The 26,542-nt window shown below is 41.3% G+C and overlaps 1 protein-coding gene across 1 annotated transcript in view; it reads left to right on the top strand.

The window, feature by feature from the left end:
• The first annotated feature begins 2,213 nt into the window (after positions 1–2,213).
• Positions 2,214–26,542, top strand: part of PLPP4 (phospholipid phosphatase 4) — a 122,418-nt gene continuing 98,089 nt past the window's right edge. The window contains 1 exon segment of the mRNA XM_042461048.1: positions 2,214–2,393. Within this exon segment, the coding sequence (XP_042316982.1) occupies positions 2,338–2,393 (56 nt within the window). The 5' untranslated portion in view covers positions 2,214–2,337.

The raw sequence follows: 26,542 nt of genomic DNA, 5'->3' as shown, positions 1-26,542 counted from the left end.
AGCAGTGGTTTCCAACCATTTCTATCCACACCCCTAGGAAATGTTTGATTAATGTCCACATCCACTACAAAAGTAATGTCACATGAGAAGATGAAGAAGTTTAGTTTCTAATTTTCGAACCACAAATGGAACCAATATTTGGGTGAACAAATTGAACTTACACACACAGAGTGGGGCCTTGTTATCCTCAGGCTTGCCATCTGTGGATTTAAGCATCTGGAGATGGCAAGCCCTGTTGTCCCAATTGCAACATGTGCACGCAGCTGCGTTAGCAGGTGTGTGAATGTCACATCACAGGGATGACGGGACTTGAGGACCTCTTTTTTTTTGGTTTGGGGGGGGGGGGGGGGAGTCCAGAATGGCTCCTCCATGGATACCAAGGTCCGACTATATAAGCTTTTAACCCAGTGCATAAATAGATTTGATTCTAGTCTATTGAGAAAAAATATTTTAAAAAACGTAAACATTAATTGTGACTTGTTACTCAAGGACTCATTACTTTGCTGTACCCCTTGAATTTCCACCTTGCACCCTCAGGCTAGGAACCCTTGCTCTTCATCTTGAGAAAGGAAGAGAGGAAGTTTTGCCTGGAGAAGATAGGAGGAGGGGTAGGTAACTCTGGAGAGTTAGGAAACAGACCATTTCATAGACAAGAGTGTGTGAGAGAGCAGTGGTGTCACATGAGTGATGCGGAGAGCACCAAGCGACACTCTAAGGGGGGGTGCCATCACTACTCCTCAAACATATGCCTTTGGGCAGGAACAGGCTGTGGCATTTGCTTGCATCTCTTTAAAACACTGAAGAGATGGTGTCAGGGGGCAAGGCTCAGTAGGAGGAGAAAGAAGAGGCCTCAGGTGTTTTTTTATTTTTATACACATCAATAAAATAAAATGTGTGTGTGTGTATTGGTAGCATCACTAGTGGGGTTCAGGATGTGTGGACCAAACCAAGTGACACCCTAAGGGGAGGTGGCAGCCCTGCTCCTCAAACATCTGCCTTTGGGCAGAAATGGGTTGTGGAAGTCACCTGTATCTCTTTAAAACGTTGAAGAGATGCTCTGAGTTGGATGAGGCTCAATGGCCCCAGGTTTTTTAAAAAAATCAAAATTCATTTTTTTAAAAAATGTATTGCACGTAAACAACTATATGCAAAACATACCACAACAATAAGGCAAAAATAATTTTTTAAAAATGTTTAATTTTTTTAAAATTGTCTTTAAAAACATCACATTTTACCCAATGTTCACTTTAGCCCCATGGAGCTACACGCATACATTTATTCTGTGTGTATGATATTGTGATTTAAAGGTATAATTTAAATTTTGCGAGTTGTTTATGTCACAACTATTACCCTTACCTTCAGCAATATGTGGGAATGATGATTTATGAGTAACATTGGTATAAAAACATTCCTAAGGATTCTGCATGGAGTAGTATGGGAGAAGGTCAGTGAGGGGGTTGACACCATGAGTCGGTGACACCAACCCTAGTGATGCCACTGGTGGGAGGAAATTAATGGTGCGTATGGGGGTTTGACACCATGAGTTACCACACCTGGTGACACTGATGCTAGTGATGCCACTGATGGGAGGAAGGCAACAGTGTGTATGTGTGTGTGTGTGTGTGGGGGGAGACAATGTATTACTACACTGGGTGATACCAACCCAAGTGATGCCACTAGTAGGAAGAGGTGTGTATAGGGGGGTTGACCCTATGAGTTCCCACACCAGGTGAGACCAACCCTAGTGAAGTCAACGGTGTGAATGGGGGGCTGAGCCATGAGTTCCCACACCAGGTGAGACCAACCCTGGTGACCCTGGGAGTAGTGTTGGCACAGTGGCTGAATGCCAGTACTGCAGCCCCAAGGTCCAGGCTCTACTCAGCCTTCCCTATCCCTTCGGTAGGTGGGTAAAAGGAGTACCCAGCTTGTTGGGGGCAATTGGCTGACAGGTTGTCAAGTGCTGAGGTAGTATAGGAAGGGCTCTTGCTGGGCGGCCATGAGGCCCCTCTGTGGCTGAGAGAGCAAGGGAGGATGGCAGTCCCTCAGTCCAGAGGAGTCTGTCTGTCTGTCTGTCTGTCTGTGGGCCCCACCCCAAGGGCGGCAGCAGCAGCAGGAGGGAAGCCCTGGCTCCCTGGCTCGGGTCCTGAGCGAGGCTCCTCCGCACTTGGGCGGGAAGTAGAGGCAGGCGGAGGGAGGGGGCTGGCCAGCGGAGGGGCCCGGCGCCTGGCGCTGCTGCTGCTGCTGCTGCTGCTGAGGCTCCAGCCCTGGCTGCCTTCTTCCATGGGATCCCCCCGTCAAGGCCGGCTGTGAAGCTCTCCTCCTGGCTTGGAGCGAATCATGCGGGAGCTAGCGCTGGAGGTCGGGGTCCGGGTGCTGCTCTTCGGCGTCTTCGTGTGAGTAGCCCAGAAGGACCAGGGGCTGGGCTGAGAGCACAGCTTCCCCCCCCCCTTTCCATCCCCCTTCTCTTCTCTCTCTCTTTAGATGGAAGGGGAAGGAAAGGGGGACAACTTCAGCCGCTCCGCCTTTCAAAAGAAAGAAATCTGCTTTTGAAACTGGGGAGGGAGGGAGGGAGGGGGTTTGCTAGAGAGCCAGAGGGGTTGTTGGAACAGGGTTCAAGTCCTCCCTCCTGGGGACCCCATGGGCGAGTCACACTCTCTCAGCCTCAAAGGATTGGTTTCATTGTTCGGGAGTCGTAGGGGGAAAAGGATTGCTTTGAGGGGGCGGCGAGGTTGTGTGGCGCAGTGGTTTGGGGCTCTGCGCTGGGATCCTGAAAGCTGGGATCTCGACTCATCCTCCTTGGGCACAGTCACACTCTCTCAGCCTCAGAGGGAGGCAAGGGGAAACCCCACTCTGAACCAATCTGACTAAGAAAACCCCGATTTAGGGTCAGAAATGACTGGAAGGCATACAGCAACAACAACAATAGCCCCATGGTGTAGGGTTTGGGGAGGCAGACGCTTGTAAATATGGCCAAAGAGTGTCCCCCCCCCCCTTCTTCTTTGGTGTTCAAAAGTAATCCAGGCACTAGCTCCTTCTTTAGTCCCATTCTTCAGTCTGTGGCTGTTATTCCCATGGAAAGAAAGGCACTCTGCTCATGCTCAGGGGTACCTTTCTCCATTATGTTACCTCACCTGCCACCAGAATGAAATCCTGCTTCTAGGAAGGGGAGGGGAGCCTAAAGAGACCCTGATGTTGTTCTTGTGGCTGTTGTGTTTTTCATCCTAAAACTACCCCAGGAGGACTTAGCATTGAGAGTCTACTTTAAAAAAAAGGAAAGAGAAGAATGCTCCTTCGAATGAACAAAATAACTGGCTAACATTTGATGCACAGGGAAAAGAAAAGCAAGCACAAAAAGGTGTTTACCATTAGGGGTTCAGAAAGTGTTGGTGAGGCTGCTTGTGAAGGTGTGAGTTGGATTTCTTTTAGGCATGTTCTTTAAAGACCAAGGAGATCCTTTCCTTTTGGTGCCTTTCTCTGTTTACTGTTGCTACACAGCAAACCCATACATGTCTATTCCAAAGAAAAGGATGGATTTCATAGATTTCATAGAATCGTAGAGTTGTACTGTTGCTCCTTGGCTTCCGAATCTTCCTTCTTTCAACAGATTTGCTTTTCCCCTTCTTCCGACAACCTGCTCCATCCTTCAACTTTTCCATCCCTTCTCCTCTCACCATCCCAACTTGGAGACTGCAGTCTTGTGCACCTTTACCTGGGAGCAATGCCTACTACTGGATACAAGAAGCTTACCAAGGGATTCAACACATACAAGCGCATTGCATCTCAGAAAGTGTGTTAGGCACAGGTTGACTTGTTTCTGCCTTGCTTGAGCAATGTTTTCCCCAGGAAGACATAGTTTGACCAAGTGAATGGTGTGAAGGGAACCTTGTCTGAAGAGCCCAGGTGCTGCAGTGGGGACTTGGCTTTTCTCCTCCTTCCTTTTCCGTCTCCTCTGTGCCAGATTTCTGCTGAGGAGTTTCCCCTTGCCTCTTGCGGGAAGCTGAGAAAAATGACTGCGATGGAGTCGGAGGAGGGAGGAGAAAAATTTTTTTGTTTGGCTGCTGCAGCTGTATACAGAGTCTCCCTGCACCACTGCTGAATTTTTGCTTTAATTGGCCGAGACACTTCAGTCAAGAGTCCCATTTGTTGGGATTGTAAAGGATCTGGTATCTTTGTGCCGGAGAGTTTCCGCTAGGTGTTTGGCTTTGAATAGTCCACACTGTAGCTCAGGAGGGAGTGGGAAACTGTTGCTGGTTCTCCTCTTTTTCAGAGAACAGCTCAGGTGTGCAGGACAGCTGGAGGGTGGGGGTTATTTCCCCTGTCTTCTTCTAAAGTTACATAATGTAACTTTGAAATGGTGCAGGGTCTATTATTGAGACCTAGAGTTGGAAGGGACCCCAAAAGCCATCCAGTCTAACCGTGTACCATGCAGGAAGACACAAACAAAGCATTCCCTGTTTCCAACGACCATCCAGCCTCTGGTTAAAAACCTCCAGAGCAGGAGACTCCACTATGCTTGGAGGCAGTGTTTTCCACTGTTGAACAGCTCTCACCCAGTTGAGGTGGAATCTCTTTTCCTGCAGCTTGAATCCATTTCTCCATGTCCTATTCTCTGGAGCAATAGAAAAAAAGCTTGCTCCATCTTCAGTTTGACATCCCTTCAAATATTTAAACTGGGCTATCATATCACCTCTTAACCTTCTCTTCTCCAGGCTAAACATACCCAGCTCCCTAAGGACATGGTTTCCAGATCTTTCACTGTTTTATTCACCCTCCTGCAGACAAACTCCGCCTTGTTCACCTTCTTTGTGAATTGTGGTGCCAAGAACTGGACACAGCACTCTTGTTGAGGTCTGACCAAAGCAGAATAGAGTGGCACTTCCACTTCCCTCCATTAAAACTCTCAGACAACGAAAAGGAGCACAAAATGATGCTAAACATAAGATATAAAGAAATCCTGTAGCACTTTGGAGACTAACTGAGAAACAAATTTCTACCCAAAGCTTTTGTGGACTCCAGTCCACTTCATCAGATGCAAATGTGTTGAGCTGGGAATGGTTTGTCTGTTCATTTTTAAGGCAAGAAGTCTCACCCTGCCATTTTCATTCTGCATAGTTTTTTTCTTGGAAGAGAAACTACTTTTCTCTAGGGAAAGATTCGGGAGCTGTTTTCCACAGAGAACACATTTACCTGTAGTAAAACTACAATGGACCCATACCTGTAGTAAAACATATTTACCTGTAGTAAATATTTGGAATTTTCCTTCCCATTAGCATCTGCAATGTGAGCTAGGAATTGAAGGGGCATGTGTTACTGGTGAAACATTTGAACTGCAGAAGTGCTTTCTTCAGATAATTAAAGTAACATAAAAGCCTTTATGGCTGTATTTTCCATACTCTTACTCACATGAGTGCATGTGAGATTTCCCCATGCCCTTTATATTGCCAGTCTATTAATGCCAGCCTCCATTCTCTAAATGTGCTGATAGTAAAAACATACAGTGCAATGCTGTTAGGAACCACTTTTTTGATAAGTTAGCTCACACTGGTAATGCTTTTTTAGGCTATAAAAGCTCTGGTGCATATTTTGTCATTTCTGTTCTGTGCATTTGTAGGAGTCTTGTTGCTGAGTCTTGTTGCTGAGTAGAGGAGCTAGAACTGGAAGGAGGAAGGATAAGGGCCAACATTTTTCACTGTCTAGGGATGCTCACCTTAAAAAACACACACTATGTAGTACCAGTGACAAATAACTGTGCATGTCTACTCTTTCATATTCATGTGTATTCAAAGGTAAGACCCCTTGAAACATTCAATGTGCTTTGATAGATGACCATATCCGATAGTAATAATTAGAGTCCTAGTTACTTTATCAAATTAAGATCAATTAAGATCCTACATCATGACTCTGTTATGTGTCTAGTTGTGTATCTTGGCATCAGCTGGTGGCTCTGCATTGCTATATGCATGAAACACATCCACAAGGTTCTGTGCTGATTACAGGACCATAGCTGCATATGTCCGCTTGGCTTTCATTTGCCAAATGGGGCAAATGTGTTTTGGATTCGGATGCAAGATGTGGATTTTGACATGAATATAAGAAAGCAGTGAGTAAGCAGTTGCTCCTAAATTGAGATAAAATATTAGGATTAGTCTTGTTTCCTTCTCCGAGATGTTTTGGGTGGGTGGGAGAAGGAAACAAAAGATAACTGAGCTTAATGTGCCAATGCAGGAATGGGGAGAGTTCTTGGCCTCTAAATGTTGTTAGCCTACAGCTACCATCATAGCATTGGCTGTGTTGGTTTGGGCTGATTGAAGGGCCCCATATTCCACATCCTTGCTATCCTCCCTTAGAGGTCTTTAAACAGAGGCTGGATGGCCATCTGTTGGGGATGCTTTGATTTAGATTTCCTGCATCGCAGGGGTTGGACTGGATGGCCCTTGCGGTCTCTTCCAACTCTATGATTCTATGATTCTATCCAAGCTGAATGGAAGATGACAAAATCTGTCAGAGCAAGGCTGTTGCTGTATTAAACGTATAACTGTGGGGCTGATTCCTCATTCAGAGATGCTTGTTGTATGTCCGGTATTAAGGAGCACAGAACATAGAGTGGTCATTATTATAGAGACTTTTACCTGGATATAAAGGATTTTACCATACCCCCTTGGGGTGCATTTTTACTGTAGAAATAAAGCAGTTTACTTTAAGTGCTGTATCTCCACTCCAGAGAATCCTGGGATCTGTAGTTTTACCAGGTCTTAGCCTTCTCTGTCAAAGCATGCTGGTGCCTCACAAAACTACAGATCCCATGATTCTGTAGGATGGAGACATGGCTGTTAAAGTGATGTCAGATTGCATTATTTCTACATTGTAGATGCACCCCTACCTTTAGAGTGAGCGGTTTCAGGCCCTGCAGGAGATGTTGGGGTGCAGCTCCCATTCTCTATCATCATCAGATGGCTGAGAAGAAGTGCAATTCTGTAATACTGTAATACTTCAGCTCCTCCTTGGTTGTGGGTTTCCCTTCCATAGGATGCTAGACCATCCCTATCTCCTTTCACTGGCAAGAAAGATCTTTTTATTCAAACAGGCATATAACAATTAATTGGTTGCACTGTGTCTTTTAAAATATTTTAAAGGTGTTTGTACATAGTAGTTTAAACTGTTTTGTTACATTTTAAATGATTTTTACACTTTTAAAAATTTAAATGGCGTTTTAATAAAACAACCTATTTGTTTTTTAACTTTTTTATTATCGTGTTTTCAGTTTTAGCCTTTTTGTTACTCCTAGAGATGTTATTCTTCATTCGTTTTCTTCTCAAAGGAAGCCATGATTGGAAATTATCTTTCCATTACATGAAAGCCAAAATCATGCTAAATGATGGCTATTTGCAATTTGAGAAGTATTCTGCACTAAATCTGCACATGGTGTTTTGCTTTAAAAACAGCATTTTTCTGTAGGGAACAGTGTTTTGGCACAAAAATAAGATTTCTGTACAGCAAATAGGAATTTTGAGCAGAATAAATCTAAAGTATGAAGATTCTCTTCAGTCTAGGATTCATCTTGTCAAGGTTTTTCAACACTCAAAAAACATATTTTTCAAATATTTTTCAAATATTTTCAATTAGTTTTTCCAACCCTTCAAAGCTGTTTTGGATTCCATGCCAAGAGAAAATGTGCAATATTAAATGAATGAATGAATGAATGAATAACTATCAATGTGTTTAACAGAAGGAAAGAAATATGTGAAAATAATAAAAGCTCTTTATCGCTGCTACTACTACTTCACATCTACTTTACTGTCCAGACTCTCACTTCTGCAGCTACTCCTTGGAAGAAAGACTTAACCTCCAGGGTTTGGATACCTTAAAACAAAAGACTTATCTCCATGGATTAGATGCCTTAAAATATTGTTGACTAAAGATCTTTTTAATAATCTCATACAGTCATAGTTACAGAAGGAGGGGTGACATATTCTTCTATATTAATTAATTAATTTTATTTATTTATATTTCACCTTCCTCCCAGTATTCAGGGCAGATAACAAAATTTAAAACAATCCAAATCAAAACAGTACAAAGCATTAAAAATACAATGTTTAAAAAACAATTAACAATTTTAAAAAGTTAAAAATATGACATATTAGAATTTAAAAACTGTGTATAAAAAATTCTTACACAACCTTATACAGCACCTATGTCAGTGCAAGAAAGCCTGGCAGCATAAAAATGTTTTTATCTGCCTCTGAAAGGAAAGCAGGGATGCAGCCAGCCTGGCCTCTCTTGGGAGGAAATTCCAGAACCTGGGAGTAGCCACTAAGAAGGCCCTCTCTAGTTCCCGCCAAATGTGTCTGAGAGGGTGGTGGAACAGAGAGTTGCAGTTACATGTGAATTATTTCTTTACAGATAAACATTAGGGCAAAACAGACTGCCTCTTCTGAAGCCAGATTAGGGCTGCGACATGGAGCGGCAAATGGCCACTCTTTTTTGCGTTGGCAAAAGCTGGCTTTTCCACCCTGCTGTGGTGGGAATCCAACTTTAAAGCGCTCTGGTGGTGTGTGGCATATAAATGCTCCACCACTGGAGCACCTGGAAGCTGGCCCCCATGTAAACAGTCAGGTGGCTTGAAGCTGGTTCTGGACATCTTGGGGGCATGAGATACTCTAGCTTAGCTCAGAAAATGCACATCTGGCACCAGTACAGGGCTGTAGCAAAAAACAAACAAACAAACAAACAAAAAACAAAGGAAGGAAGGAAGTGGACAACTGCAATGGATGTAATTACACCGTAGACAAACCAGATAGTCCAATGGGGAGCATGGGGTGAAGGAGGCATGTGGGGTATCACTTGCATACTGAAGTTCTGTATGGGTGGAGCATTGCACATGCGACTGTGTGGCTGATCAAACGGGTGGTCATGCAATAGGATGGCATCTGGGTGGAGGTGGAAATTACTTGGAGGTTGCAGGTGGTGTGTTGTGCATGCATGATGGGGAGATGACAAAAAAAAATTACGCAGTGGTGCAGCTTGATGCTGCGCCGTGTGGTCTGCCCATGGGTATTCAGCCTACCTTGGGAGCAGGCCATGTGGACAGCAGGGTTTTGACCCTTTTTTTGGAAAAAGCAGGATTGAACTGTTTTTTCCTGCCTTCTGCTCCAGCCCAATGATAGATCTTTGTACACTCATCCCTCCATATTTCCGGCTTTGATATTTGCGGATTTGATTATTCACAGATTTGATTAATATGTTATCTCTAGGAATATCTAGGTCCTCCAGTGCAACTCTATGGTCAACTTTAATTAAAAGTTGCACTGAAAGACCTAGAGATTCCTGGAGAGAATACTCTACTAGGCCTTTGTGGCTCCTCCAGTGCAACTCTGTGGTCTGCGTCTGTCAGATATTGACCACAGAGTTGCACTGGAGGACGTAGAGATTCCTAGAGCGGTGTCCTCTCAGGTAAAACATGATGTTTTTGTTATTTGCAGTTTTTCCATATTCACGGGGGTCTTGTGCCCCTAACCCTAGTGAATATGGAGGGACAAGTGTACTTATGAATCTTGTCTAGTTCCTTTCTAGCTGCCGTTCCATGTCCTAGACTTCTGATTTCTGACTGCACTTTACCTTCTGATTAATGATTGAGTCAGAGTATGGAAAATCTAGAACAATTTCAGTGTCTTCATTATCTACTTTAAAGTTACATAAATCATCTAGGGTCAGTCTGCTTGTTTTCTTAATGTTGAACTGTAAACCTGCCTTTACACTTTCTTTCTTGACTTTCTTCAGTAATCATCCCAAATCTTTGCTATTTTTTGCTAATAGTATGGTGACATCTGCATATCTTATATTATGGATGTCCTTTCCTCCAGTTTTTATCCTTCCTTCCTTTGAATTTATTTCTGCTTTACATATGAAATGTTCAGCACACATGTTAAACAGATAAGAGAGATAAGATGTAACCTTGCCCGACTTCCATTTCCAATTGGAAACCATTCAGTTTCTCCATATTCTGTCTAGATGGTAAGTAGCCTTTTGTATTTAGTACAAATTATGCATCAGGAGAATCAAATGTTGTGGCACAGCCATTCCTTTAAGAGGTATCCAGTTTTTCATAATCTATACAATCAAAGACTGCTATACAGACTGATTTTCTTCTGGAATTTTTGATATGCTGCACTATCCAATGTATGTTTGCAATATGGTCCCTAGTGCTTCTTCCTTTCCTGAACTTGGACAGTTGGCATTTCTTGCTCTATATATGGTACAGTAAAAGTGTTATGTTATAAAATTTTTGAGCATCACTTTGCTTGCATGGAAAATTAATGCAATCACCCTGTGCTTACTGCAGTCACTGATGTCTCCTTTCTTCAGGATTAGAATGTATATTGAGCATTTTCAATCTGTGGGACATTGTTTTGTTTTCTATATTTGTTGACAGATTTTAGTTAGAACTCAAGTAGATTCTGTCTCTATAGTGTGAAGTGTGCATTCCCACCAGCATGGAAAAGTAGTGTCATTGGCCTTTCTAGTACAGTAGTGTTAGTTGTAGCAGCCTTTCTAACTTCATGTCCTCTGAATGTGTTGGCCTACAACTTCCATAACGGTAGCTAGTATGGCCAGGGTTTATGTCATCCAGGGGATGATATTAATTGTGTTCTGAAATGTGAAGTCGAAAGCTTTCATGGCTGGCATCCATGGTTTTTTGTGGGTTTTTCGGGCGATGAAGCCATGTTCTAGAAGATTTTCTTTCTGATGTTTCGCCTGCATCTGTGGCTGGCATCTTCAGAGAATGCTTGCCTGGAAAAAGTGGGTCTATATATACTGTGTGAGCCTGGGAACGCAGGAGTGATTTGCATGTGTATTGTTATCTGCTGATGGCAGGCCTTAGGCTTGGAGGCTAATGCAAAAGAGGATTAATGTCTGCTAATTGGTGAGGGTGGGTCTACTCTGAATACCAATTTTCTCCTCAAGATTGCAGTCGACAGCAGTCTTTCTCAGCTTTGCCTGTATGTGGCAGGTATCAGCTACATGCAAAGAATGTAGCTCTGCTATTCCCTTTGTTTACATGATCAGTGTGTGTTTCTAAATTGACAATTATCACAAATATCTCTGTGACTTCCTCCAACTTACAGTTTAATGACTTTCCTTGATACTTTATTAACTTGAAAATTGATAGGTGAGAATAATATTCTAATTAGATCATCGTGTTCTTGGAGGGAGGATTAAGCATATAGTTCATCCATATGTGGTTATGGTGGAACCACAATACATACTGTTGCTTAAGCCCTGGCATCTCTATCTGTCTTGTATTTATTTTAAAAAATTGTACAGTCGCGCCTCGCCATATGCTGCCTTTTTATAGGCGGCTTTGAGCATAGGTGCTCAAAGCCGCCGGCGCGCGCGGGGCGGAAGGGGCGGTGTGTCCCATTCAATTGAATGGGCGTGTGCGCCCGTTGCGCCCCGCGCGCTGCCACGCCGCCACACCGCCATGCACGAGCCCCATTGGAAACAATGGGGCTCGAGCATAGGCGGAACTTATTATACGTGGAGGGATCCGGAACAGATCCCCCATGTATAATAAGGTTCCACTGTATTGTGATTGGGTAATTGTTAGCTGGATTTGGCCTTAAAAGGTTCCCTCTGATATGTTTTATGAAAAACGAACAATGCTTGATAAACGTGACAGCTTCCTGTTAAGATATTTATTGAGTTGCTCTATAAAAGTTGCCCTGTGTAATTTGGTAAGGCTAATAAAACAAAAAATGGCACCAGAATTTGTGTTTGGATTCCTTCATTATAGAAATGATACACCACTAAGTATGGGTTTAGGCAACATGATTTTAATGATAATTACAATACAGTATATGATTAGAAAGCTTGCTTGTTAGCTGAATATAGAGTCAAAACAAAAGCAGAGTTCTGCTTTCACAGGGACTCATGCTGGTAAGTGTTCAGGTTTCCATGATCTAATCACCATAGGGGGTATGCATGGATTCATAGCAGAATGGATTCATAGCAGCATCTTTCTGCTGTGTCATATGCTGCATGTGTGTTGGTAGCAGGTGAATGAGCAATCACAGCATAGTGATTATGAAATTAAGTTATTCCTCCAAATTATTTAATTGATTTGATATGCTGCCTTTCTCCTGGACTAGGACTCAGGGTGGCTCAAAGAAGAAATCAGTTAAAACCTAACAATACAATTTTAAAAACAATTAAAATCATCTAATCTAAAACAGTGTAAAATTATTTTTAAAAGATACAAAAGTTAAAGAATTGCACACCACAGTAAGAAGTTTCCCTGAGAGTGATTACATTTTAAAAGCCTACTTAGCAAAAAAGGTCCTGGCTCAATCAATCAATCAATCAATCAATAGCTTCTGCTATTGCTTCACTATGTGGACTTTGTTTTCATTTATCTTATGGAAATGTGAATATATTTTGCTGTACAGTTTCCCAACATGCACACTTTCCTATATATTTTCTTAATGTACACAGTACATTTTCCACCCCCGTTGATAAAAGCAAAGTAGTGTCCATTTTTCAGAGACAGACACTTTGAGTTGCATCTATTTGTGTGTATTTCAACAGGAAAAAATCCCCTGCTTGTAGTTTATTTTGCACTGTTTAGAAAGTTGAAGATACATGCAGACTTAAGTTAATAGTCTCACAGACCACAAATAGGATCAATTCATTTAACAAGCCACTTAATACCTAATGAGTAAGGCATGAGCAGGCTCCAATAATATTTTTTTTAATGATAGATTACAGGATAACGTCTTTGTTTTACGTCATGATCAGTTGTACTTTATTGTGAAAGGAACAAGCTAAGGCAAGACTTTTGTTTCTGTTTTTCATTAATTACATCCTGTATTGCCCAAATGTGAGAAATTGGTTATAATTAACTATGGTTTGAACTTTAAACTGGAGGTTATGAAGCAGGTTTACTTACTTAAAATAAAGCATTTGGGTTTGGGTTTTAGTGTTAGATTGTGATTAAATAAAATTATAACTGAAAGAAAGCTTCCAGTTTCATCCTTCTGGGCAAAGCAAGGCAGGGCAGGGGAGAGCATGCAAATCTGAGACCTGCCTAGGTTCAGTTCTGTCACAACAAATCATGGTTTGTTGTGATGATTGAATGCAACTAATGTATATAAAATGATTTGAACAAGAGTGTGTAGTCAACGGCATCCCCATGCTTGGTGTTACCTGGTGTGTGGGATGGGGGTGGCTGCTAAGAGGGGCTGGCCATGCAAGGGAGGAGGGGAGGGGAGGGGAGGGAGGCTCATCCTTGCTTCGCCTCAGTGTGGCTCCCTCCTCACTAAGCCAGGAGGGATAGCCTTGGCGCTGCCTCACCTCCGCACGGCTCCCTCCTCACGAAGAAGCCATGTGGAGATGAAGCCAAGAGGGGCAGCCCCTCCTTTGCCTCTGATTGGCTTCCTTGTGAGGAGGGAGCCAAGAGAGAGGTGCTAAGACAGGTGCACTTGCCCACCCTCCTTTCTCACTTCCTTGGCTTCCTCCTCAGGGAGAGAGCCACAGCAACAAAGAAGAAAGGACGTCTGCCAGCACCATGCCCCCTGCAGTGGGAGGAGGGACCTACTGGGTGTCACCCCTCTTCTGTGGTATCACCCAGTGCGGTCTGCACCCCTCTACCCCCAAGCGACACCACTACCAATAGTGTAATAATTATTAAAGTATTGAACATGAAGAAGTACAGTGGGTCCTTGTTATCTACTGGGTGTTGGTTCCAGGATCCCCTGTGGATAACAAAATCGATGGATGCTCAAGTCCCATTAAATATAATGGCATAGCAAAATAGTGTCCCTTATATAAAATGGAACATTGAGGTTTGCTATGTGGAATGTATACTTTTAAAAAATATTTTCAAGCAGTGGATGCTTGAATCTATGGATAAAAAAACTGCAGATAAGGAGGGCTGACTGTGTTACTGAGTTTTGTATTATGATTACCTACCTGTAGGTAGTTGCTTTGGCAGCATAGGACAGGCTGTTTTGTAAATTTTGTAGGCAGCACCTCAGAAAAACAAAGTGAAGAAGCCTTTCCTTGCCATTTTTGGCCTTTCTGTGTTGAATTGCTCTACAGTATCCTTTAGTGTTTTTGTTGTTACAAGGGCCTGTTTGGAAAGTATTTGTTTAAAAGCACTAGATTGTGAAGTTGAAGGCTTTCATGGCCGGCATCCATAGTTTAGTTGCATCTAAAACCACTAGATGATTATTTCAACAGCTATGTCTGTCATCTAGTTGTTTGCATCATATATATGTTACCCAAAATGCAAGAGTCCTGAGAGGGCACCCAAAATCAATATACAAAGGGAGGATTTAATGAGATCAAATGACAGCTGCAAGAAGGCTTTGGGTGACTAAAGCCAGGGCAGACCTGTGTATAATGGTTCCAAAAAAAGTGAACTTGCAGAGTGCAAGTTCCAAATGGTTTTTATTTAGAAATAAAGAAATGACCACTTAGCTATCATACATGTTTAAGAATTAGTGATATAAAGGTGGTAGTTAATAGTGACTTAGAGCTTTTAGAAGAGGGTAATACTGTACCAGGTTCAGGTGCGGAGTTCTAATCTGGTATGGGGGAACACAGTGAAGGGAGCCTGGCTCAGCACTCTGCCTGAGGATTGTGGGTGCTTTGTGTGTTCCAAAGAGTCCAGGTAGATATAGACAGGGTTTTTCTCTGACCTCAACTGAGACTGAATTGGCACTGCCCAAGTGGGCACATATATAATACACTTTATTAAATAGGGCAAAACTATTGTTCTCAGACTGGAATCTGCCTTATGCTGGCTGTGTATATGTTCATTGCTGGCAAAAGTCCTTTTTTCCCTGTATATTTAGCATCCATAGGATATGAATGCTTTTAGTAACCATGTCCCATACTTAATAAAGAACAGAAGTGGGTTTTCACAGATACATCTATAAGAGATGAATTAACTTTAATCTTTTTTGCGTATTCAAGTAGAAAGGAAGTTGAGAAATTAAAAATAGAATTCTTTATTAAGGTAGTCTGTCAAATTCATTGCTATCAGCCTTTGCTGGGTCAGAAGATTGAATTTAATGAGAAGGGATTTGCAAATTATTACTGTTTTCCCATACACTTGTAGGAGTCTGACTCTTTAAAACACACCGGAGAGAAATCTTCTATTAATTGCTCCATCTGTAGTGGGTGACAGATATCTTTTTTTTAGATGTATAAAACTTGTCTGCCCCTTCTCCCATCATTTGTGATAGGAATTACTTGATGGTCAAATTGTACTGAAGAAGCCTTCTCTTTTGTACATACAAAACCCTGGACACTAGGAATGCAGCAAAAGATCTTCTTTCTTCAGCCTCTTTCTGACCTACAGATGAGGATGTGTGCTGCTGACTAATGTTGAAGTGCTGATAACATGTTTCAGGGGAAAAACTTACTGATCCAGTGTTATTTTTTCTAACTGACACTAGCGATGTTAGTCTTTTTCAACAGGCCTGGGGAACTTTTGGACTCCAAATGTAGATGAACTATTACAGTACTCCATTTGTACCTGACTACTAACCAGGGTGATAAGAACTGGGGGTTTAACAATATCTAGAAGGCTGCAGTTTCCCAGCCATGTGTTAGACGGTGCACACATCATGTGAAATTATTGAGTGCACTCCCATGAAATGTGTTTCCCCCTCACTGTGGCAGTCTCTCTCTCTTTTTCATTTAGTATGGACAGAGCTCCAGAAAAATGATTCATACAGATAAAGAGGTCATTTTCAAAACATGATTCAACACAAGCTGGTCTTGGCTGGCTATTATTGTGTGCCTTCAAGTCATTTTGATTTATGGAGATGCTAAGGTGACCCTATCAAAAGGATTTCTTGGCAAGTTTCTTCAGAGGGGGTTTGCCACAGCCACTCTTTGAGGCTGAGAGAGTGTGCCTTGCTCAAGGTCACCCAGTGAGTTTTTATGCTTAAGTGGGGATTTGAACCCTGGTCTCCAGTGTCACTGTCCAGCACTCAAACCACTACACCACACTGGCCCTCCTTTGCTGGCTAGCCTTTGTTGTTTCTCAGTGACACCAAGAAAACATACACACCCACATGTGTAGATGCAGTGCACACTAGTTTTAGGCATATCTTTGGGTTAGAGGTGGGACTGTGCAACTGTACTAAGTCCTTTTAGTAACAAAACTGTAAGCAACTGTTGGAGATAGTATCTCCTTCATTTTATTAAATAGTAATTAATGACCTAATTAAAACTGAGTATGAGAAACTCCTATGAACTTAATACAATCTAATGGTGAAAGTTATCCCATGCTTCAGAGTGTTCTGTGACTGAAACACATTGTCCTTGTATGACTTACCTTAAGTTAAATGGCTTAAATAATACGACAGTACTTGGAACTAAGGGGCTCTACAGACTGCTCCTAAGGGGTGGCCTGCAGCTGCCCTTTTTTATGCCAGATCAGGGCTGTGGTAACCTCATGCCACAGCCCCGATTTGGCCCTTCGAGGTTGTGAAAAAGGAGCCACTACAAGTGGCTCCTTTTTGCATCCTCAAAAGGGCACCATAGTTGCATTGCTGTGGCTACGCGATACTCCTTCGGCACTGCGTCATATGGGCACAGCACTGGAGGAGCACCATGATGTTGCACACTATGTGGAGCAGTGTGCAGCATCATGATGCCCTGGGGTGGAGTCAGGGCATACATCATCTGGATGCGACACCCCGATTCCATCCCAGCCGGCCTTAATGGCAGGTCTGAAGAGAGCCTAAGGGAGTGGATAGCCAGCCAGTTCACACTTTGGGAGGCAGAATGTTTATTCTAGTGCACCTATTTAGTGACCAGCCAGACATTTATTTCGATATTGCCATGCTTTGTAAAGATTATGTGGGGTGGCAAGTCCTGCCTTGGAACAGTGGGCTGAATTAAACTACCTCTAAGATATTTGATTCTTAAGATATGGGTAGTATTTAGAAGACCCAACAGTGATCACAATTATATTCTATATGCCATAGGAAGGCATTGCATATGAATGCAAGACTTTGAGATTATGGCAATGCTAAATCAAAACATTTATTTATATTTATTTATTTTAGCTATTTGACAGCAGACTTCTTAAGGAAAAAATGTTCATGGTTACGCTATGGTTTCAGAGCATTGTGATGGTCAGATGCAGGATTGTGGGTTTCTTTTCACGTTTCAGTTCATGGTTAAAGATAAGTGATGCTGAATGACGGACTTGATTTCAAGTAACAATATTTAAACATACTTGTCACATGGAGAGGAAATTGAATGTATATTCCATCCAACACACATGCTTATGAGATACATGAATAATGGAAATACACCAGTGGTGAAGAATAATTAGCATTTTGCTGTGGTATAGCATTTCACACAATCTTGGATGTGTACAAGAATGTTATTACATGACTTTTCACATTTAACTTCTGTTACCATGTCTAGAATCTAATGTGAATTAAGGTGACTGGCTATTGATAAGAATTGTTTCATGAGCTGATTAGGAACAAAATCGTTTTTTATCATAGCTTGTGATCTTCACTGATTGTGAGGTAATTTGCAGTAGAAATGTCATTCAGGGTAATTAGATTGTGCTTTAAAAGCAATAAGTTGTTTTAACAGCTTCCCTTTGAGATATGATTAACACATGATTAAGGGTCATTATGTCCTTATGGATCAGTCCATCCTATTTGCATACTAGAAAATCTTGAACTTACAATGGCAAAGTGGACCATATTGAAAAACACTGCTGCTTTTTGGGGAGTGTCCCATTGAAAAAATAATACCCCAGAATATTCTGTGTTACTGACATGTAGTTTGTTTTGTTTTATGTTTTCTAAACTCTGCTGCTTTTACAGAGTTATACCAATTTGACTCTTTAGAGCAAAGAATACTGCATTAAACTGCCTAGCAGACTCTTTCCAAACTCTATTTGCAAGTGTGGAATACTAAACTTGGAACTCCCAACTGAAATATCTTTTTGTAACTTGCTTCCCACAGATGTCTGACTGGGGAGTGTCATTATAGGACCCCCAGATGGCAGTGGAAGTAGTTATATATGTGATGCTTGGAATTCCTGTGGCTATTCTTGTTTTCAAAGACCATAAAGTTCTTGGCAGCATTCATACTGCAGAAATAATCCACTTTTACACCACTTTAACTACCATGGCTCATTTCTGTGGAATTTTGGGAATTATAGGGTTTTTTAAAAAGATGTTTAGCCTTCTCTTTCAGAAAGCTGTGGAGTCACAACCAACTACAATTCCCAGAATTCCAGTGCATTGAGCCATGGCAGTTAAAGTGGTGTCAGACTGGATTATTTTTGTAGTGAAGATATAGCCCTTGTCTAGCTTCCTGATTTGTGTCTCCTTGAAGCCACCCATGACATTGTCATTAGACTGTTAGATTGCAATGTCATTGTCAGCCAAGGTGCTTATACTTTTTCAGTTATCCTATCAACAGTGAAGTTACCAAGGGCTCTTGTTAAGACAAGGCAGTGAAATGGATTTTGCAAATAAATGAGATATTACAGTGATATGTCTTTAGGCAGATTTCTCTTTCCCACTCAATTGTCTAGATGTCACAGTTGCAATGCACTGTATTCAAGTATGCTTTGTAGCAGCACACGGCCAGAAAAGTGGCTAGTTTTGTTTTGTACAGATTGATTGGTGTTAACTGCTTCCAGTTGCAATCTTTATGAGTTGAACTGAGACTCTAAGTGTATTCTAGTGTGTGCTTTTATTTGGAATAAAGGTTTTAGTTCATTATGTTGCAAAATAGTGTGAACAACCTTTCTCACCCTGGTAGGATAAGTAAGACGATCCTGGTTCCAAGGTAGTTCCATGTTATCACTAAGTTTTATTGTTTTGCTTTTGCAGTAATCAGTTTTTTGATTTATAATAATTGAACCAATAGCCCATACTGTGAACCTGAAAAAGACAAAAGACTTCCAACTCCAGCTACATAAAGAGGGAAAGTTGCCCTTGTGTATTCAGCAGTGTGCTTTGAAATCCAAAAGCCATAGGGTCTGGGCTTTAGTCAATAGCATTCAGATGGTTAGTCATTTTGTCAGTTGTTCTCTTCTTGCCTTATCAAAAATGGCCCACCTGCAACATAAGACACAAGTTAGAGAACACATAATGCTCAGATTCAGGAAGATGTACTTCCGCAGAATCAGAGAAATATATCTGCAAGAGAAAGGACAAAGAACAGCGAGATTATTAGACAACGGCAGGTGTAATTACTACAAGCCATCAAGGCATATTTATATACTTCCGTTGAGACAGTGTTCTGCTAGCAGTTAAAGGGTCACCATAATTACAAGTGTGTTTAGCCATGCTAAATTATATTTGAGATTGTAACCAATTTGCTGTGGAATTCTGAGACTCTATAGGAGATACTGTTTTGAAGATGCTGTTGTCTTCAAAGCTAACTGCCTAAAAGCACCAAGAGTGAAGCTTGTATTTTCCCTACCATCAGAGCATTTCAGTGCCTTCCTGTAATCTAAATCAAAGTATGAATTATGATTTTCATTTAATTCCACAAACTAGTAAACTATTTGCTTATCCTAATTCAACAGGAGGACATTTTTTTACAAGTTTTCTCTAGGTCCTTAGCATTTAAACCCTACAGGTGCTTACAGAAAAAGAATAATTTATGGATGTCAGCCAAGACCTATGCATATTTACTCAAAAGTAAACTCTGGTAAATCCAGTGGTATTTAGGCAGCCATTAAATGCCACTGACGTGAGAGTAAGCCCAGCTAAACTGTGTGAGATTTTGTTCTGAGTACACAGTACATAGGATTGTACTGTCTTGTGCTAAGGATTACAGCTCTAGTTTAAATTTTTTCTTCATTTAATACTGTCTTTATCTATGGCAACAATATAAAATAATATGGATTCAAATGGCAAGAAAAGAGATCCCAGGAAAACATTAGGAAGAATGTATTTACTGTAAGAACTGTTCAGCACTGGAAAGGACTGCCTTGGAAGGTGAGGGAGTCTCCTTTGGAGGTTTTAGAACAGGTTGGATGGGCATCTTTCCGGAGAGCTGTGTATTCCTGCATGGCAGGGGGTTGAACTAGGTGGTTTTTGAGGTCTCTTCTAATTCAAAGTTTCTATGATTTGATGAGAAATACTTAAATTATGATGCATTAGAATGGGACTTGTGTTACCTATTATGATACTACCCTGATTTCAAGGGGTAATGGTGGTGAAAGTTCAGTATTTTCTGATTTTTAATTTGTTCCTCTTTTTTTGACATCTTATATTTGTTGTTGGTTTCTTTTTCATATATAGGAGCTTATCTTACTAACAAATAAGATGGTTTACCTCTTTGAATTCAGGATCCTGGATACCCCCAGATGTTATCATACCTAAATTGCCACCTATGTAGCTGGGATGTCACAGCCCAGATGCATGCTGAGTCAAAGTCTCACTCAGCTGGCCAGTTTTTGAAGTCGGAAGCTTCCCAACTTTGAAAAAGTGCTGTCTGAGCAAGGCTTTGACCCAGGATACATCTGAGTGGCATCCCAGCTAGATAGGCGGCGATTTAGATATGATAACATCCGGGGGCATCTCGGATCCTGAATTCAAGCAGGAAGAAGTAAACCAACTTATTTGTTAATGGGATAAACTCCATATATTCACTGAAGTGGTGTTCATCAGGAATAATTTTTTTTTAAAAAAAATTATGATTATGCAAAAGATAGTGATTAGGCTTATTTGTTCACTGTCTCCTGTTTCATCTTAGGCATGAGAGTAACACCCTGAAAAAGAACAGAAGTTTGACTGTATTAGGTTTTGCATTTACACTTAGCCAATTCTGCAGATGTTGCATGAGGTAAACCCTGCAAATTTTGAATCTAGGGCTTCAATATTGAGTCGTCAGTCAACTCAGGTTTAGAATGATTTTCCTAATTTCCAAAGGACCAACAATCTTGTTAAGTACTCTGCTGATATCTCAGCTGCCATTTCTGCATTCTGTTCCACAATTTATATTTATATAAATATAAATTCTGAGGAAGATTTTTCTTTATAAAGCTGAACATCATTCCAAGCTTCGTAACTAGTGTGTGTGTCACCTGTCTATTGGCTTATAGTGACTCCATGAATTTCATAGGATTTTCTAAAGCAAGGGTTTATTTCCACTTCCATCCTCTGAAATGTAATGTCCTCTCAAGTTTAACCTACAACACCTGGTATTTGTTGGCAGTCTCCTATCCAAATATTAACCAGGGCTGACCCTGCTTAGCTTCCATGATTAGACAATCTCCTGTCTTTAGGGTATTTAGGCTCTACCAAAGCAAAACCTAATCTCTCTCTCTGTGTGTGTGTGTGTGTGTGTGAAACAGAGAGAGAGAGAGAGAGAGAGAGAGAGAGAGAGTAGTTCTTAGAAAGCATCTGCAAACCTTTGAAGGAGGAAGCAACCTAAGAATGAAGTATTATAATGTGGGCAGAGGAAGCCCAGGAGGATTATATTTACATTTATGAGGAGGAAATGCAAATTATAAAACAATGGCAGGACTTTGTTAGGGAGCAGCATGTTGCTTATTCAAAAGTTCTTTCCAAGTAGTACTGGACCAAATATTTCAGTGGTTCTTTTTGAACCATGTGTGAACGTATGAGGGCAGCTGACAATGCCTCTGAAGATGGGTGGATTGGGAAAATAATGTGTGTGGCATTGAAAAGGGATGTGGTGCATTTTGCATTTACCCTATTAATTCTAAGAAGTGGACAACAGATCTCTCTGGCTGAACTACCATTTTGAAAGACTCTGTGCATTCTCACAGGAATGTGAGGTTCTTTTGCAACCTGACCCTGTAGGTATATGAAGGAATTCTGCCAGGCTGTGAATCTCTGAAGGAAACACTCCATGCAGTTGCCAAGCATTCAGAGCTTTGGAAAGTCTCTTACATGAAGAAGATCCCTCTGTAGGATTAATAAAGTCAGTATACAGTGCCCCTCATATAGATTTCTTTTGAGTTTCTCTATTTCTCCTTCCTTTGAAAGTAACAGAGAAAACACTTTGCTTTCCTAGGAAGACAAATAATTTTAATGAAATGTATTAAGTGTTTGGTTTGGTAGGGCCTGATTCAGTCTGATCATGTAAGCTAAGCAGGGTCAGCTCTGGTTAATAATTGGATTCATTGGACAGCCAATGAATAGCAGGTGTGTAGGATATATTTGAGAGGAAGGAACTGGCAAAAACCACTTGCCTAAGAAAATCCTATGAAATTCATGAAGTCACCATGACAGGCAACATGCACACGCTAGTCAGTAATTTTGGAATGGGGCTTAACTTTATAAAGAAATACCTTACTCAGAAGGCCCTAAACTACTTCCTTATAAATAAGTAATCCCAAGGAATAAAGGAAAGTGGTGTCAAAAATGAAGCCCAGGGCTTCCTTCTGCTTGCTGGCTGAAATAACAGAAATGCTGATAGAATGTACTGAGCTGTGAAGTGGGTCATTTGTCAGGGAATACCCAAGAGAACTCTGTCACAACTTGAAAACACATGTAAAAGCATCCTGGAGGGTAGTGTTACCCTTCCCAGTTATGAGGCTCTAGCCAGCCTTACCCTTTATGATCACGTATTCAGCAACTGTGAGAAGAGGAATGGGTAGAGCTCCTTGCCACAAAGAATGATCCTAGGCAAATCAGGACACTGTTTTTCATGGTAAAGTACTTTATAGTGTGACTTAGTAACACCTCATTCTTTCAATGCAGAATTTGGAAAGCTATTGCTTAATTAACTGCAGTAGTTCCAAGGCATGCCAACATAGCTATCTGCTGCTATTGTTACAATGTTTAAAAGTAGTATATCATTTTTCAAAAGCAATGAAATCTGTGTTACAAAGCTGCTGGTATGTGATTCAAAACACACTCTCCTCCCACCCACTTCATCTTTGCCGTAATACTCTCCCATGAGAAAGCGGCATTAGCCAGCATGAACCAGTAGCATGAGCAAATGCTGACATGACACTTCACTTTTGTCACTTACTGAGGCTACAAACACAGCTTAAAAACTTTAAAAATGCACTGCAAAAGAAAGGAAGTTAACCCTCATCAGTTTTACATGCACTGTACCTTAATTTGTTGTAGAAGGACATTTATTACAAGCAATTAGTTACTCCTAAACTCTCTTTCTTTACATGAGGTTTGTTTCAGTGTGTTAACTGAATCACTTTTAGTGAACTTGACAGCCTCTCAAGAGCCAGTAGCAGGCGCTGGTTAAACCACTGCAAAGAGAAGACAGCCTGGGCAAGACAGTTTTAATGTGAATGTGTCTTGGTTAACAGAAGAGTGATCTGATAATCCTGCCTCTGCAGTAGTATTAAAGCTCCAGATTGCAACTGTGGACCAAGTGCTGAAGCACACTCCAGAATGGCTGACCTACTTGGAGTATGAATGAGAGCACCCAGGCTGCAGAGCTACCATCTGGCTTGCTCGAGCTGTTCCCTTGCAGGAAGCACAGCAGATTCTGGGATACCTGGGGAGAAAGGAATGGATGTTTACTGCCCTAATGCTGCCTTTTATTCCTTGCCTTGAAAAAAAATCATCCTAGTCAGGGAGTCATGGGGCAAAAGAACTAGTTTTTTTTTATTTTTACAGCTCAGTCAAAAAAAGGAATAACACCCTCAAACTTTGCAATGTATGAACCATCTGTAGTGGATACATTCCAAATGCTTGTCACCAGGAAATGCTTTTAAGATTGGGATAGGCTTGGGGAACCTGGGGCCTTCTAGATGCTGTTGAACTTCATCTCCCCAAAGCCCAAGCATCATGCCCAATGGTGATGCATGATGGGGGAAGTTCAGTAACATTTGGAGGGTCACTGATTCCTCACTCCTGGATTAGGAAGTCTCCCAAATATAGCCAACCTGTATTTCCCTTTAGATAAGAACCATTACTTCTTGCTTGCCTCCATTGTAAGAAAACAGCAGCAGAGACGGTAATAAAAAGGGAATAAATGAGCTTTGCTGGGTAGGTCCCCCCCCCCTTTGAACTCTTTTGGTCCAATTGTTCATGTCTTTCACGTTGTAAATAATGATGCTTAGCAGTAGCAGTTCTACAGAGCTTTTCACATGCCAGAGGATTCTCCAGACACCAGTTAATTAATAAGAAGAGAAGTTCATTTGTTAGCTTTTGGACATCTTTTGGCACAAGTAAAACAAAAGTTAAATTAACATGGAGAAGAGTGTTCCATTGTGTCTCCTAGTTGTTTTTTCCCCATAAGTCGTTGTTTTGTTCTTATTGTCTTTCACTCAAGTAAAGTTGAAATGCTGGTTAGTTTAGACAGGTATATAAATGTGCCTGGGATTGCTGAAGACACTCTCGTTGTAATCAACAATGTTCCTCCTATTCTACCTCTTTCCACTGATTTCTCTAGACATATATTGAAGATATAAAGTGACTTACCTAAGTCAGCACACTTTTAACCTCTTCCCCAGCATCCATGCATTGAATAGGATGTCTAATAAATTGATGTTTATACAGACTTAGGAGTGCATGTGCATAAGTGCTGCTGTACAACAGATTCTGATTGTATGGTGTTTCTAAGCATAGACAACTCAGGTAAGTACTTTTTTTTTGGAAAATCTGACTCAACACATGGATGTTGCAGCAAAAAAATAGACATTGCAGCATCATGGATGGACTCAGCAGGTTACAGTCTTGCCCACACCACACAGTGTGTATGCCTGATGGCTGAACATGCTGTCTACTGCTACTTTCAACATCATGCATCTAGTTCACGCTGTGGTAAACATAGATCTGGGCTATAGGACTTTACAAAACAATCAGATGAGGTTCACCTACTGATATGCTCCTATATACATAAAAAATAATCCAGTCATGTCAGGTAACTGGATTTCTAATCTATTGTACATACTCAGCTAGAAGTTGACCTTGTGCATAAACCCCTGGTTTGGGGGTCAAAAATTATGGATTTTGATATGACACATGGAAAAGAAGAGGGTAAAAATTAGGGGCATGTAACAAAGGATGTAAAGGATGAAGCAAAGGAAAACAATGTCAAAGAAAAAGCAGTGCCATGGCAGATAAAGCAGAGGGGTTGGTGTTTCTTTCAGGTACTCCTAGGGTGGTCTAAGCTCTTGTCTTTTGCCACTCTTCTCAGAGAAGTGGGGGGAGGGAATCCCTTTTTTGTATATATGAGTTAACCTATTGTACTTATATTGACTTAGTTGATATGTTGACCCTGTTTTTTGGGGTCAATTTTTTTGTCTAAAATTTCTAGGCCTATACAAGAGTATATACAGTAATTTGATCCATAGACATATTTATCACCACAGTGAAAAGTAGGACAAGCCTGCATCTTTTTCTCTTGGTAAATGGAATGAGAATAAGGCATATCTCAAATGTGTGACTGGAACTGGCCATTTATGTGGCCAACTACAAGGAGAAAGTGGGGCACAAATACAGTTGCCTAAAGTGTACAGGGGAAGAAACCCTAGAACATAAGATGCCTTGAAAGATCAACAGGATTGTAGATTGTAGAAATCTTTAGGCATGCCCAGGCTCGAGTCAGTTTCAGAGAAGACTGGAAGAAAGATTAGGGAAAGTACAATCTATCAGTGGAAACAGTAGGTGGGGGGGCACTAGAATGGGTAGTATCTCTGAGGATTATTTGAATAGAGTTGGGGCTGGAGAGATGAGAATGAAAGACGGCACAGGACGAGTAGCGGAGTCAACACACATCTGAATGTATCATCACACCATCTTTGGTAAATTCTATAGAAATATACCCTAAGGTTTGTCATTCCTGATTCCAGTCCAGGTCCTGTATGAAGATATCCAGTAAGAGAATGTTTATCTGCAGGTCCATCTGATAGAACAGCATGTGGTAGCAAGTATAGCAAAATAGGTTCAGCACTTTGATTAGCTCTATTAACATTCAGGAATAAAACTTAGTACAGATTCACTGCTTCACTGACACTGGAGCCATCAGCCTTCATTGTTGAGGACATTTTGCTGCCAATGAAGAAGGCAGATAGTGTCTCCCCCCCCCCCTTCATTCAAGGTGCATTATACTCAAACCTAGCCATATTATTTTGACATACAAGGGAGAATACCCAACTAGTTAGTAAAAACACAGTAAGTCATAAATTAAATATATGAGAACTTACTGCCCTTTCATGACACTCAAAATATACTTTATGAGCCAGATGCCTCACTTGCTCAAATGAAGGGCCAGCCCTGTGTACAGCTTGATGCTCATTGCTGATACAGTTTCCTTACTTGGATCTTTTTACTTTGCCGCTGGCCTCCAGCAGAAATAGTTAGTGGAAATTGAAGGAAACCATACAGACCTCTGATCTGCACAGTGTGCTGGTGCGCGAGTTCAGCTTGCATCATAAAGCATCTCTGGGAGACTGTTTCAAGGAGCCTTTTCATTGTTGCTGGTTGATATGAAGTGGTTCTGACAATTTAAACCACAAGAGTAACTGATGATTATCTTAAGGAATGCAAAAAGCCTTCAGTGAAAGGGGGCTTGTTTTGGTACCCAAGTGGTCAAT

This window comes from Sceloporus undulatus, chromosome 3, assembly GCF_019175285.1.
Source record: "Sceloporus undulatus isolate JIND9_A2432 ecotype Alabama chromosome 3, SceUnd_v1.1, whole genome shotgun sequence".
NCBI lineage: Eukaryota > Metazoa > Chordata > Lepidosauria > Squamata > Phrynosomatidae > Sceloporus > Sceloporus undulatus.
The sequence above is the reverse complement of the archived record's forward strand: the minus strand, read 5'-3'. Positions and strand labels throughout refer to the sequence as shown.